Source organism: Ranitomeya imitator, chromosome 1 (assembly GCF_032444005.1).
Source record: "Ranitomeya imitator isolate aRanImi1 chromosome 1, aRanImi1.pri, whole genome shotgun sequence".
Taxonomy (NCBI): Eukaryota; Metazoa; Chordata; class Amphibia; order Anura; family Dendrobatidae; genus Ranitomeya; species Ranitomeya imitator.
The window spans coordinates 640,959,817-640,973,653 of record NC_091282.1 but is presented as its reverse complement, the minus strand read 5'-3'; the positions used below and the strand labels follow the sequence as shown (position 1 = coordinate 640,973,653).

The 13,837-nt window shown below is 42.6% G+C and overlaps 1 protein-coding gene across 1 annotated transcript in view; it reads right to left on the bottom strand.

The window, feature by feature from the left end:
• Nucleotides 1-3,566, bottom strand: part of NES (nestin) — a 31,654-nt gene extending 28,088 nt beyond the window's left edge. The window contains exon 1 of the mRNA XM_069727665.1: nt 2,634-3,566. Within this exon, the coding sequence (XP_069583766.1) occupies nt 2,634-3,446 (813 nt within the window). The 5' untranslated portion in view covers nt 3,447-3,566. The remainder of the gene's footprint in view (nt 1-2,633) is intronic.
• Between the last annotated feature and the right edge of the window lie 10,271 nt (nt 3,567-13,837).

Sequence of the window (13,837 nt, the reverse complement as noted above, 5' to 3'; positions counted from 1 at the left end):
TGAGGGGGCTATCATATATTATATATGCAGGGGCTGCATTATACTATATGAGGGGGCTGCATTATATTCTCTGGGGGTTACATTATACTCAGGGGGCTACAATATATTCTGTGGGGTGGCGGCATTATACTCTGGGGTGACATCATTATACTATATGTGGGCTGCATTATACTGTATCGAGCACTATGGGGAATACATTATACTATATGAAGAACTATGGGGTGCATTATACTATGGGAAGTGAATTGTACTATGTGGATGACTATGATGGTGCATTATACTATATGGGGCACTATGAGGAATGATTTATACTATTTGGAGGACTGAGGAGTGTATTATATTATATGGAGGACTGTGGCAGTACATTATTCTATATGGAGGACTGAGGAGTGTATTTTAATATATGGAGGACTATGAGGAGTGCATTATACTATATGGAGGACTATGGGGAGTGTATTATACTATATGGAGGACTGAGGAGTGTATGATACTATATGGAGGACAGAGGAGTGTATGATAATATATGGAGGATTGAGGAGTGTATTATACTATATGGAGGACTGAGGAGTGTATGATACTATATGGAGGAGTGAGGTGTGTATTATACTATATGGAGGACTGAGGTGCACATTATAATATATGGAGGACTTTGGGGTGTATTATACTAAATAGAAAACATGATTCGGGCATAAAAGCCCTAGCCAGCTCACCACTTCCAGCCGCAGGTGCACGGGACCTTGTCTGAACCCGACGTGTAGACTTCATTCAGTGTATTATACTAAACAAGCAAAATGCTGCCTATTCATCGAGTGATTGGATTGTTTATGTGGGAACAGAAATCCTTGTTCTCAGCAGCACATCGCCGGTGTAAACTGTAGATGTGCTGCTGATAGCATGATACTGTATGGGGACAGATTGATCTAATTGTGATTATTCTGTTCCCTTCATTCTTTCTCAGTTGGTGTAAAGAGGCCGGGAAACAAGCGAACGACTTCAGTATTGTCGATCACACTCGTTTAGTGGCCTGAGATCAGCGCATGTAAATACAGCAGAAATGCTTCGCAGGGAGACCAGGCAAGGATGATGACAGTTGTAGTTGGCGCCTGGGAATAGTGCTAACGCTGTTGCTTTTCTCAGCCGCCAGAGCATTTAATTCTGGTATGTGTAATGATTTTTAGGGTTGATGTCAGCTGCGTAATGTCAGCTGCTATCAATCCCTGGTATAAATCATGGAGAGGTGTCTATCAGACACCCCCACTACTAGCTCAGACCTGGCGAGATCCAGCGACTCTGAAGAGCGGTGACGGTAGTAACAATATCGCTCTTCACAGTTGCCGAGCTCAGCGCAAGACCCGGAATATCTGAAGAGCTGTGACGTTACTGATGTCACCGCTCGTCAGAGTCACCGGGTCTCGTGCTGCGCAGCGGAACCAAAAGTAGCTGTAGGCAAAGTTTATGGAGCATCAGAATGAGGTTCCATAGCCTTTGGTCGTCTCAATCCCTTCATTATCTACGAGATCCAGTTATGTAGGTGAGGTAGCAGCTTTTCTTGGTACTGAAACTAAAAGCAATAAATAGGACTGAGCTGTAATGCTGGATACAGCTGTGATTATATGTTATATAGTCGTGTTACACTCCCCTCACTTCTTGTAACCTACAAGTGTACAAAGATATTATACAGTCACCATGCAACAAGTGGGCCTGTGTACCTTCAAATGCCAGGGCTGAATTTGAGTCCCAGTCCGGCCCTGCTTGGATACATAGATAGATCTATATATAGATCATCATTAAGCTCCTGCCAGAGATTACTCGAGAGTTGTCAGCCCAGTCCAATACCAGACACTGCCAAGCAATCTATCAACTTCCTGACCCAATTGGCTTCTTATCACTCTTATAATGACCCTTGTAAGAACCTTTTACATGGGATGATGATTGCCAGAACAAGAGCTCATGAGTGGTTTTACTGATCATAAACCATGTAAAAGGCACAGTGGTGAATTACGGTGGAACTACTTAGCCACTGGATGGTGGTATTACTTGGTCTTTGTATGGAGAAGGATGGCATTCAGATCTGAAGAATTGATGCCCGGAAGCAGATGAAGCCTACCTCTCCATGACTGCCAGAAGTAGGATATGTGTTTTCTTTTTACCTTTTATTAAATCGACCATATTACAGCTTCACATTCTTCCCCCAAATTAGCAAACAATAATTGTCAGTAGCCAACCTAAGTGAACTGAAGCCATCAAAGTGAGCAAGTATAAACAATGATCCCAAAACATCCACCTCGCGTGTCTCCCCTTTTCCCCATAGTTTGTAAGCTTGCGAGCAGGGCCCTCACTCCTCCTGGTATCTGTTTTGAACTGTATTTCTGTTATGCTGTAATGTCTATTGTCTGTACAAGTCCCCTCTATAATTTGTAAAGCGCTGCGGAATATGTTGGCGCTATATAAATAAAAATTATTATTATTAATTATTATATTATCCCTGCCCCTATAATTGCGACTTTCTATCACATATTTTCAACTCTGAGAACCTTCAAAGAAATGTAATACATGCTTTTGACTTATTATTTAATTTGTAAATTGGGGTAAGTGAATAATTACATGTACATGGTTAGGGATTGGATACACACCTGCAGTCTACCTTCTTCGTCTTCTTGTTCCAGCCACTGCTTGGTCAGAAGTTCTTCCAGCATCTCCTTCCGGTTCTTAAGACTCTCCAAATCTCCATCTAGATTCTGCAGTTGCAGTTGACTTTGTTTGTTCTCATCCACCACCTTCTTCAAGTTTTCTTTGGCCTGGGACAAATTTGACTCCAGAGTTGACACTTTATTCTTGTACTCCTCAACAGCTCCCTGCCATATCTGTGACAGCTGATTTGCATAGTCTTCCACATTGACTGGTTTGAAGTTTATGGGGGCAATTTTGAAGTTCTCCAGTCTTTGAGAGTAACTGGAAATCTCCTTTTCCATCAGAACCTTCTCTTCTTCATGAGCATTGAAGATGTCTTCCATCTCTTGCTCCAGTTGAAAAAGTCTTTCTTTCAACCATATTTGGGCTCTTTTCTCCTCTTCCAGCAGTCTCTTGCTCTCAGACAGTTCTCTCTTTACATCTTCTTGGGCTTGCTTCTCTTGGAGGCACAGTTCCTTCACATATTCTATCTCTTGATAGATGGAGTCTCTGTCTGTTTCCATCTGGACCATCTCCCGGTGTCCATCATCTAAGGCGTCCCTCAATGTCATAATTTCATCATGGTACTTTCTTATAAAGGATTTATCAGACCTGGTGTTCTTGAGATGATGGATCTCCGCCCTGAGGAGATTATTCTCTTCTTCTAGGGCTTTGACACGGGAGAGATAAGCTTCAAGACGTTTGTTGAGGCTCCACATTTGTGCAGACTCTTCGTCAACAGATATAGATGTCGGATAAGTTTCCATTCTGCTCATCGATATGCTCTAAGTCTTCTTCAAGAATACTTTTCTACCAGCCTGTGGGAGTGTGATGCTGAATACTCAGTGAGTGAGAGAATGGCTCTGGAGGAGCAGACCCAAAGCTATTCATACATTGCATCTGGCTGGGGAGGGGAGTGTCCCATTATAAGGCTGTGATTAACCCTTCAGAGGAAGTTCTGCTCCATGACACTGTCATATACACAAACACTTCCGACTATAACATATACATTCTCCCAAATACCTTAGAAAGCTATTTCCTTCCATGTGAACACAAGTCGTCAAATTTTCATTCATGACGCTTCCTATCCTAATTACATAGTGACTTATCTAATACCTCACATTTTCTCTTGAGATCTTTAGCTTTTTTGCAAAACTTAAAGCCAAATATCTACTAAAATCAAGAGTGGTTCCTTCAGTTATCATCTTCCATCAAGTTGTAAAATATTCTTACTTTTAAAAACGCATGAAGACAACTAATTTGGTCATCATTGTAGCTCCATGACGTATGTCACCCAGCTTCCTTGGAGTCCTGAACAGCTAATTTGCACTGACAAGAGAACAGAAAGCTGATAAGTAGTGAAATCAGGAGTCTGGATAGGACGGATGACAAAAAATAAAAATAAAAGCTTAGTTGTTAGCTATTTTTTTTTTAGGGAAAGATCACTTTATTATGTTGAATGGCGATTATTTTTTGTTAGGATACGGTAAAGTAAAATTCTTATTGAATTGCACCAAAAGACAATCTCAAAGACAAAAAAATGAAAGGAATTAAATCTCTTCTACGCAGTCGAATAGTCTCTCCCAAGTCTGCTAAACAGTGCATGTATTATTCTGCCATCTAGTGGCCTATTGATTTGACTGCGTGCGATATTTATATACCGTAGTATTTTCCGTTTCTGCTGTTATTTTTTTCATCATGACCCATTCATTATGAACCTTGGATCAGTATACCACCACCTATAGGTGATGATTTAGCTCTCCACAGGTTCACACTACTAATGGGGACGAGGGTGGGGCCAACGTAAGCTAGAACCACACCATTCTACATGGGCACTGAACCTACCTTGGGAATGGTATATAAACTCTTTCAATTAGGCATTAATTTTCGGCTATAGCATTGTAAAAGAGTTCTACACTTGTAAAACATTTTACAGAATATTAACACATCTAGGGCCACTATGATGTGATGAGCTCTGAAGAATACCAAACACGAGGCTATGTACAATGGAAATGCATTCCACCACCTCCTGAATCAAGGTCTCTCATATATGATCATAAAGGAACAGTGGCTTGAGAAAGTATTCAGCCCCTTTGGCTTTTTACCTATTTTGTTACATTACAACCTGTATTTTAAATATTTGTGTAATCTTATTTGTGTATGATGTATCTGCACTAAATAGTCTAAATTGGTGAAGTAAGAAACTTATAGTCATAAATTACTAAAAAATGGCATGTGCATATGTATTCACCCCTTTTGCAATGAAGCCTCTAAAAATTGCTGATGAATGCAATTCCCTTCATAAGTCCCATGCTTAGTGACAGAACGTCCCCTGTGTACAATCTAAGTGTCACATGTCTGTCAGTATATACACTTTACCTTTTCTGAAAGGCCACAGAGACTGTAACACCATTAACAAAAGTCACCACCAACCAAACACCATGAAGACCAAGGAGATCTCCAGACAACACCATGAAACCCAAGGAGATCTCCAAACAACACCATGAACACCAAGATCTCCAAACAACATCATGAAGACCAAGGAGATCTCCAAACAACATCATGAAGACCAAGGAGATCTCCAAACAAGTCGGGGACAAAGTTGTTGAGAAGTACAAGTCAGAATTGGGTTACAAAAAAAATCTCAATATCTGATGAGTCCCGGGAGCACCATCACATCCATTATCATCGGATGGAAAGAACATGGTGCCACAACAAACTTGCCAAGAGAAGTCTGACCACCAAAACTCTTACCCAGGGCAAGGAGGGCATTAATAAGAGAGAGATCACAGAGACGAATGGTAAGCCTGAAGGAGCTTTAGAGTTCCCAAGCAGAGACTGGAATATCTGTCCTTATGACCACAATAATCCATGCACTCCATAGAGGTGGTCTTTATGGAAAAGTGGGCAGAAAAAAACCCTTACTTACACACAAAAGTTGCAAGGCTCATTCAAAAGACATGTGGGATGCTCCTTAAATGTTGGGAGGAAAATGCTGTAGTCAGAAGAGACCAAAATAGAACTTTTTGGCCACCAAGATAAACGCTATGTCTGGCGCCAAACCAACATAGCTCATCAACCCAAGAACACCATCCCCACAGTAAACTATGGTGGTGGTACCATCATGCTTTGAGAATGCTTTGCAGCAGCAGGGACATGGAATATGGTCAGAGTTGACGGGAGGGAAGATGGATGGAGCGAAATACACGGATATTGTTGAGCAAAACTGTTTAAGTCTGTAAGTGATCTGAGACTGGGACCGAGGTTCAACTTCCAACAAGACAATGACACAAAGCATACTGGTAAAGCAACATTCGAGTCGTTTAAATGGAAACATGTAATTGTTTTGGAGTGACGTAGTCAATGCCCAGACCTTAATCCAATTGAGAACCTGTTGTCAGACTTGAAGGAGATGGAGCAGTTTTTCCTTGAGGAATGTGCAAAAATCCCAGTGTCAAGATGTGGAAAGCTCATAGAGATTTATCCAAAGTGACGTTCAGCTGTAACTGCCAAAAAAGGAAGCTCTACAAAGTACTGACTTTAGGGGGGTAAATAGTTATGCGCACTGAAGTTTTCAGTAATTTTGTCCTATGTATTGTTTGCTTCACAATAAAAAGAAAACCAAATGTTCACAGTTGTAAGCATGTTCTTTACATGAACTGATGCAAGCCCTCAAAAAAATGTGAGATTCCAGGTTGGGAGGTAGAAAAACAAAATGTTCTGTCCTCACTAGCTGAGGAAGGCTCATACGTAGCTATACAGTCAGCTAAACCGCTATACCGGGGTCCAATAAGGAGACTGTGGTTGAGTCTGTGCTTTATTAAACGTAGTGGTATATTGATGCGGTGAAACTGTGAACAATGATATACATAGAATCAGTGCATGGTATAGAACAGATACATACTACACATGATGTACATTATGCATAACATTTAGAAGGCTAGTAACTGAACTAGAAGTACAACTGGTTAAGCTAGGCTAATATAGAGCAGGGATTATCTAGAGAAAGCATAAAGACATACCGGCAATGCAATCGCAAGGGGGATGAAGTGAAGCATCTTTCCTTGAAGGCAAACTGAAGAAAGTGAAAGGAAAAATGGAGGGAAATGGAGGCTGAGCTACCATAATGCATTGCAAAGGAGGAGGAGAATCAGACATGGATAATACAAACACAGAAGATTGAACTGTCAACATAACTCTGACCGCTAGAGGGAGCCAAAGCACTAAAAACAAATAAAGATATGAACATCCATACTGAGAAACCTGTAATTACGCAAACAGATAATCAGGGTAACAATATTAGATGGCGGAGACAGAACACTCCCCGTCTGGCATCAACGGATGTCACTACTCCTTTCTTCCGAAGGCAACAATAGGACCAGTTCAGATACCGGTCTGGAAAATGTCTTAGGTTCATTCCCTTTGGTCATCCTTAGCTTAACTTTTCGGACGTTGCCGTCCTTGCTCGGGAACGTTGCGGTAACTAGGCCAAGTGGCCACTGGTTCCGATGAATCTGACAGTCTTTCACAAGAACAAGGTCACCTATGTTCAGATTAGGTTTAGTAGATTGCCACTTCGTCCGTGGCTGCAGGGTAGACAAATATTGTTTGCGCCACCTGTCCCAGAAAGTATTTGCAAGACTTTGTACCTGTCTCCATTGGCGCTTGTAGAGGTCCTTAGCGTCGAATCCTCCTGGAGGGGCACTGGACAGTCCTGTTTTCTGGGTAAGTAAAGTAGCTGGAGTCAATAACAAAGGCTCCTCAGGGTCGTTAGGAACTGGAACCAGGGGTCTTGCGTTAATTATAGCTGCAGCTTCAGCCATGAAGGTGATGAGACTTTCGTGGGTGAGCCTCGCTGCTCCTTCTTGAAGAAGAGTGGAGTCAAGAATTCTCCGTACTAGACCAATCATTCGTTCCCAAGATCCTCCCATATGTGAAGAGTGAGGTGGGTTGAATGACCATGTGCAGCCTTGGTCACTGAGGAACCTCTCGAGAGTTTTATAGTTTAGATTTGAGGGTATTCCTAATTCCTTTGCTGCACCAACGAAGTTAGTACCTCTGTCTGAACGTACAGTATGTGCTTGATAGGACCACGGATGGCCATAAAACGTCTTAAGGCATTGATGAAGCTTGACGTGTCAAGGGACTCGATGACCTCTATGTGGACGGCTCTGATTGACATGCAAGTGAACATGACTGCCCAACGTTTACTATTGGCTTGGCCACCTCTCGTACGACGTGTAAGAACTGATCAAGGCCCAAACACATCGAGACCAACGCTAGTAAAAGGAGCCATCCTACCAGCCATCTTTTGGGTTTGAGTTGAACCACGAAGCTTACGGCAGGTAACACATTTGTAGATGACACTACTGATGAGTCTTTTTGCACCGATGATCCACACGCCAGCAGATCTGATGGCTCCTTCTGTAAATAGTCTTCCTTGGTGCTTGACCAGATTGTGGTAATGTTGTACGATTAGGTAGGCAACATGACATTTTCCGGGAAGTATAAGAGGGAATTTCTCCACAAACTCCATCTCAGCCTCTTTGAGTCGGCCTCCTACTCTCAGTAGGCCGCTGTTGTCGATGAATGGGTCGAGTTTTCTCAATACGCTGCTCGCTGGTATTGGAGCTTTGTTAATAAGACATTGGATTTCTGCAAAGTAGGTTTCTCTTTGAACAGTGAGGATGATGTGATTTCTAGAGAACTCTAAGTCGGAGGTAACGTAGGTATTTTTACAAAGATGCCAACCTTTAAATGCCAACCTGGTTTTGAGATCCCTCAAAACCAGGGATTCAAGCTTCAGGAGGCTAATTTGCATATTCCAGGTGCCTTCTGGGAGAAGCGAAGTCTCCCTAAGCTAGAAGATCGTTGGGTACAGCCGGGACCAGCTGCTTCGAAAGCATCACCAAACCAGGGATTCAAGCTTCAGGAGGCTAATTTGCATATTCCAGGTGCCTTCTGGGAGAAGCGAAGTCTCCCTAAGCTAGAAGATCGTTGGGTACAGCCGGGACCAGCTGCTTCGAAAGCATCACCAAACCAGGGATTCAAGCTTCAGGAGGCTAATTTGCATATTCCAGGTGCCTTCTGGGAGAAGCGAAGTCTCCCTAAGCTAGAAGATCGTTGGGTACAGCCGGGACCAGCTGCTTCGAAAGCATCACCAAACCGCACGCCTTACGGCGCGCGAATTTAAGCCTGTAGGACATTATTGCAAGAGAGCTTGGCTGAGTAGATTACACAAGAAGGAAAACACACAGCAAGTCAGCAGGATCTAGGAGCAACATGGCAGATGTGACAACCTACATGGTGAGCTGCAGCATGTGCTACATGTTCACAGATCGACCAGAAGAAGAATCCAATTTCACCTGTCAGAAGTGTAGACTAGTGGCCCTTTTAGAAGAAAAGGTGCGGGGTCTGGAAGAAAGAATAGCAACTTTGAAACTCATCAAAGAGAATGAAGACTTTCTAGACAGAACAGAAGCATCTCTACTGGTCACAGAAGGTGCAAAAAGTGTCAGAGAACCTCCAAAAGCAGATGAGTGGAAGCATGTGACCAAAAGAAGCAAGAAGACCATGGAGAAATCACCAACCACACAACTGAAGAACCGATATCAAATCTTTGTAGAGGATGAAGATGGCACACCTAAGAATGAAGCAATACCAGCAAGCAAAAAAGAAAAGGGCACACAGCAACAAGTGACAGCAAAAAGTACAGCCAAGAAGCAACGAAGAGTGGTGATGGTGGGAGACTCACTACTGAGAGGCACAGAAGCAGCCATCTGCAGACCGGACATAACTGCAAGAGAAGTATGCTGCCTTCCAGGTGCGATGATCAAGGATGTGACCGATAGGATACCAAAGCTCTTCAGCTCCAAGGACGTCCACCCATTTCTTCTGATACATGTTGGCACCAATGACACGGCAAGGAAGGACCTACCGACAATCTGCAAGGACTTTGAAGAGTTGGGGAAGAAAGTAAAGGAACTGGATGCACAGGTAGTTTTTTCTTCTATCCTTCCAGTAGATGGGCATGGCACCAGGAGATGGAACAGGATCCTTGATGCAAACAACTGGCTAAGACGATGGTGCAGACAACAAGGATTCGGATTCCTGGACCACGGTGTGAATTACTTGTACGATGGACTCCTCGCCAGAGACGGACTACACCTCAACAAACCTGGGAAACACACATTCGCCAGAAGACTCGCTACACTCATCAGGAGGGCGTTAAACTAGAAGAAGAGGGGACGGGAAGAAAAACATTAGACTCGAACAAAGACGACCCAGGAAAACATACTCAGAAGGGAGGTAAGAACATTTCTAAAACAATCCACAGTGAGGAGATTGGAACAAAACAAAATCCTCTAAACTGCATGCTCGCAAACGCCAGAAGCCTGACAAACAAGATGGAAGAACTAGAAGCAGAAATATCTACAGGTAACTTTGACATAGTGGGAATAACCGAGACATGGTTAGATGAAAGCTATGACTGGGCAGTTAACTTACAGGGTTACAGTCTGTTTAGAAAGGATCGTAAAAATCGGAGAGGAGGAGGGGTTTGTCTCTATGTAAAGTCTTGTCTAAAGTCCACTTTAAGGGAGGATATTAGCGAAGGGAATGAGGATGTCGAGTCCATATGGGTGGAAATTCATGGAGGGAAAAATGGTAACAAAATTCTCATTGGGGTCTGTTACAAACCCCCAAATATAACAGAAAGCATGGAAAGTCTACTTCTAAAGCAGATAGATGAAGCTGCAACCCATAATGAGGTCCTGGTTATGGGGGACTTTAACTACCCGGATATTAACTGGGAAACAGAAACCTGTGAAACCCATAAAGGCAACAGGTTTCTGCTAATAACCAAGAAAAATTATCTTTCACAATTGGTGCAGAATCCAACCAGAGGAGCAGCACTTTTAGACCTAATACTATCTAATAGACCTGACAGAATAACAAATCTGCAGGTGGTTGGGCATTTAGGAAATAGTGACCACAATATTGTGCAGTTTCACCTGTCTTTCACTAGGGGGACTTGTCAGGGAGTCACAAAAACATTGAACTTTAGGAAGGCAAAGTTTGAACAGCTTAGAGATGCCCTTAATCTGGTAGACTGGGACAATATCCTCAGAAATGAGAATACAGATAATAAATGGGAAATGTTTAAGAACATCCTAAATAGGCAGTGTAAGCGGTTTATACCTTGTGGGAATAAAAGGACTAGAAATAGGAAAAACCCAATGTGGCTAAACAAAGAAGTAAGGCAGGCAATTAACAGTAAAAAGAAAGCATTTGCACTACTAAAGCAGGATGGCACCACTGAAGCTCTAAAAAACTATAGGGAGAAAAATACTTTATCTAAAAAACTAATTAAAGCTGCCAAAAAGGAAACAGAGAAGCACATTGCTAAGGAGAGTAAAACTAATCCCAAACTGTTCTTCAACTATATCAATAGTAAAAGAATAAAAACTGAAAATGTAGGCCCCTTAAAAAATAGTGAGGAAAGAATGGTTGTAGATGACGAGGAAAAAGCTAACATATTAAACACCTTCTTCTCCACGGTATTCACGGTGGAAAATGAAATGCTAGGTGAAATCCCAAGAAACAATGAAAACCCTATATTAAGAGTCACCAATCTAACCCAAGAAGAGGTGCGAAACCGGCTAAATAAGATTAAAATAGATAAATCTCCAGGTCCGGATGGCATACACCCACGAGTACTAAGAGAACTAAGTAATGTAATAGATAAACCATTATTTCTTATTTTTAGTGACTCTATAGCGACAGGGTCTGTTCCGCAGGACTGGCGCATAGCAAATGTGGTGCCAATATTCAAAAAGGGCTCTAAAAGTGAACCTGGAAATTATAGGCCAGTAAGTCTAACCTCTATTGTTGGTAAAATATTTGAAGGGTTTCTGAGGGATGTTATTCTGGATTATCTCAATGAGAATAACTGTTTAACTCCATATCAGCATGGGTTTATGAGAAATCGCTCCTGTCAAACCAATCTAATCAGTTTTTATGAAGAGGTAAGCTATAGACTGGACCACGGTGAGTCATTGGACGTGGTATATCTCGATTTTTCCAAAGCGTTTGATACCGTGCCGCACAAGAGGTTGGTACACAAAATGAGAATGCTTGGTCTGGGGGAAAATGTGTGTAAATGGGTTAGTAACTGGCTTAGTGATAGAAAGCAGAGGGTGGTTATAAATGGTATAGTCTCTAACTGGGTCGCTGTGACCAGTGGGGTACCGCAGGGGTCAGTATTGGGACCTGTTCTCTTCAACATATTCATTAATGATCTGGTAGAAGGTTTACACAGTAAAATATCGATATTTGCAGATGATACAAAACTATGTAAAGCAGTTAATACAAGAGAAGATAGTATTCTGCTACAGATGGATCTGGATAAGTTGGAAACTTGGTCTGAAAGGTGGCAGATGAGGTTTAACAATGATAAATGTAAGGTTATACACATGGGAAGAGGGAATCAATATCACCATTACACACTGAACGGGAAACCACTGGGTAAATCTGACAGGGAGAAGGACTTGGGGATCCTAGTTAATGATAAACTTACCTGGAGCAGCCAGTGCCAGGCAGCAGCTGCCAAGGCAAACAGGATCATGGGGTGCATTAAAAGAGGTCTGGATACACATGATGAGAGCATTATACTGCCTCTGTACAAATCCCTAGTTAGACCGCACATGGAGTACTGTGTCCAGTTTTGGGCACCGGTGCTCAGGAAGGATATAATGGAACTAGAGAGAGTACAAAGGAGGGCAACAAAATTAATAAAGGGGATGGGAGAACTACAATACCCAGATAGATTAGCGAAATTAGGATTATTTAGTCTAGAAAAAAGACGACTGAGGGGCGATCTAATAACCATGTATAAGTATATAAGGGGACAATACAAATATCTCGCTGAGGATCTGTTTATACCAAGGAAGGTGACGGGCACAAGGGGGCATTCTTTGCGTCTGGAGGAGAGAAGGTTTTTCCACCAACATAGAAGAGGATTCTTTACTGTTAGGGCAGTGAGAATCTGGAATTGCTTGCCTGAGGAGGTGGTGATGGCGAACTCAGTCGAGGGGTTCAAGAGAGGCCTGGATGTCTTCCTGGAGCAGAACAATATTGTATCATACAATTATTAGGTTCTGTAGAAGGACGTAGATCTGGGGATTTATTATGATGGAATATAGGCTGAACTGGATGGACAAATGTCTTTTTTCGGCCTTACTAACTATGTTACTATGTTATGTTACTTTACATTTTTCTGTGCCACAAGTTCTGGTGGTCCTGAATGAGCGAGCTATATGAGTCAGGCAGGTAATGGCTCGAGTAAGTGACTTCCAACTTGAGAATCTGTCGAACCTGCAAGATCCAAGCTGGATAACAGAGGTCACTGTATGAAGGGTAGACACCTGAGGGCGGATTTCAGCATCTGAGTCCTCTCCTACTAGTTCAAAGGTGTCTGGAAAACATTCCTCAATGTACAATAGTTTTGGTCCCGAGAGCCACATTGTGCTTCTTAGTCGACTTGCGTCAACTGCTCTAGTTGCATGATCTGCGGGATTCTGTCTGTGGGTATGTAATGCCACTGCTTTGGATGAACTGATCTCCTGATTCGTAGCACTCTGTTATTGACATAAACGTAGAATCGCCTGGTTTCGTTGTGGATATATCCCAGGACTACTTTGCTGTCTGAGTAGAACTTGGCCTGTTTCAGGTCGATATCCATTTCGGATGCGATGAACTCCGCTAACTCAACGGCTAAGACTGCGGCACAAAGCTCTAACCTGGGTATAGTGTGCTCTGGTTGTGGTGCGAGTTTGGCCTTTCCCATGACGAAACCAATGTGGCACTGACATTTGGAGTCTACAGTTTTGAGGTAGGCAACAGCGGCAATTGCTTTGACAGAAGCATCTGCAAATACGTACAGTCTTTGGCTCTTTATCTCAGTAGATGGCACAGGGGTGTATGGTCTTGGCACATGCAGGTTGGAGAGTGCCGCTAATGAGTTCTTCCACTCTTCCCACTGGATCCTCTTATCAGGTGGCAGAGGTGCATCCCAGTCAGATGTTTCCCTAGTTAAGTCTCTTAGTAGGGCCTTGCCTTGTATAGTAACAGGAGCTGCGAAACCCAAGGGATCGTACAGACTGTTGAT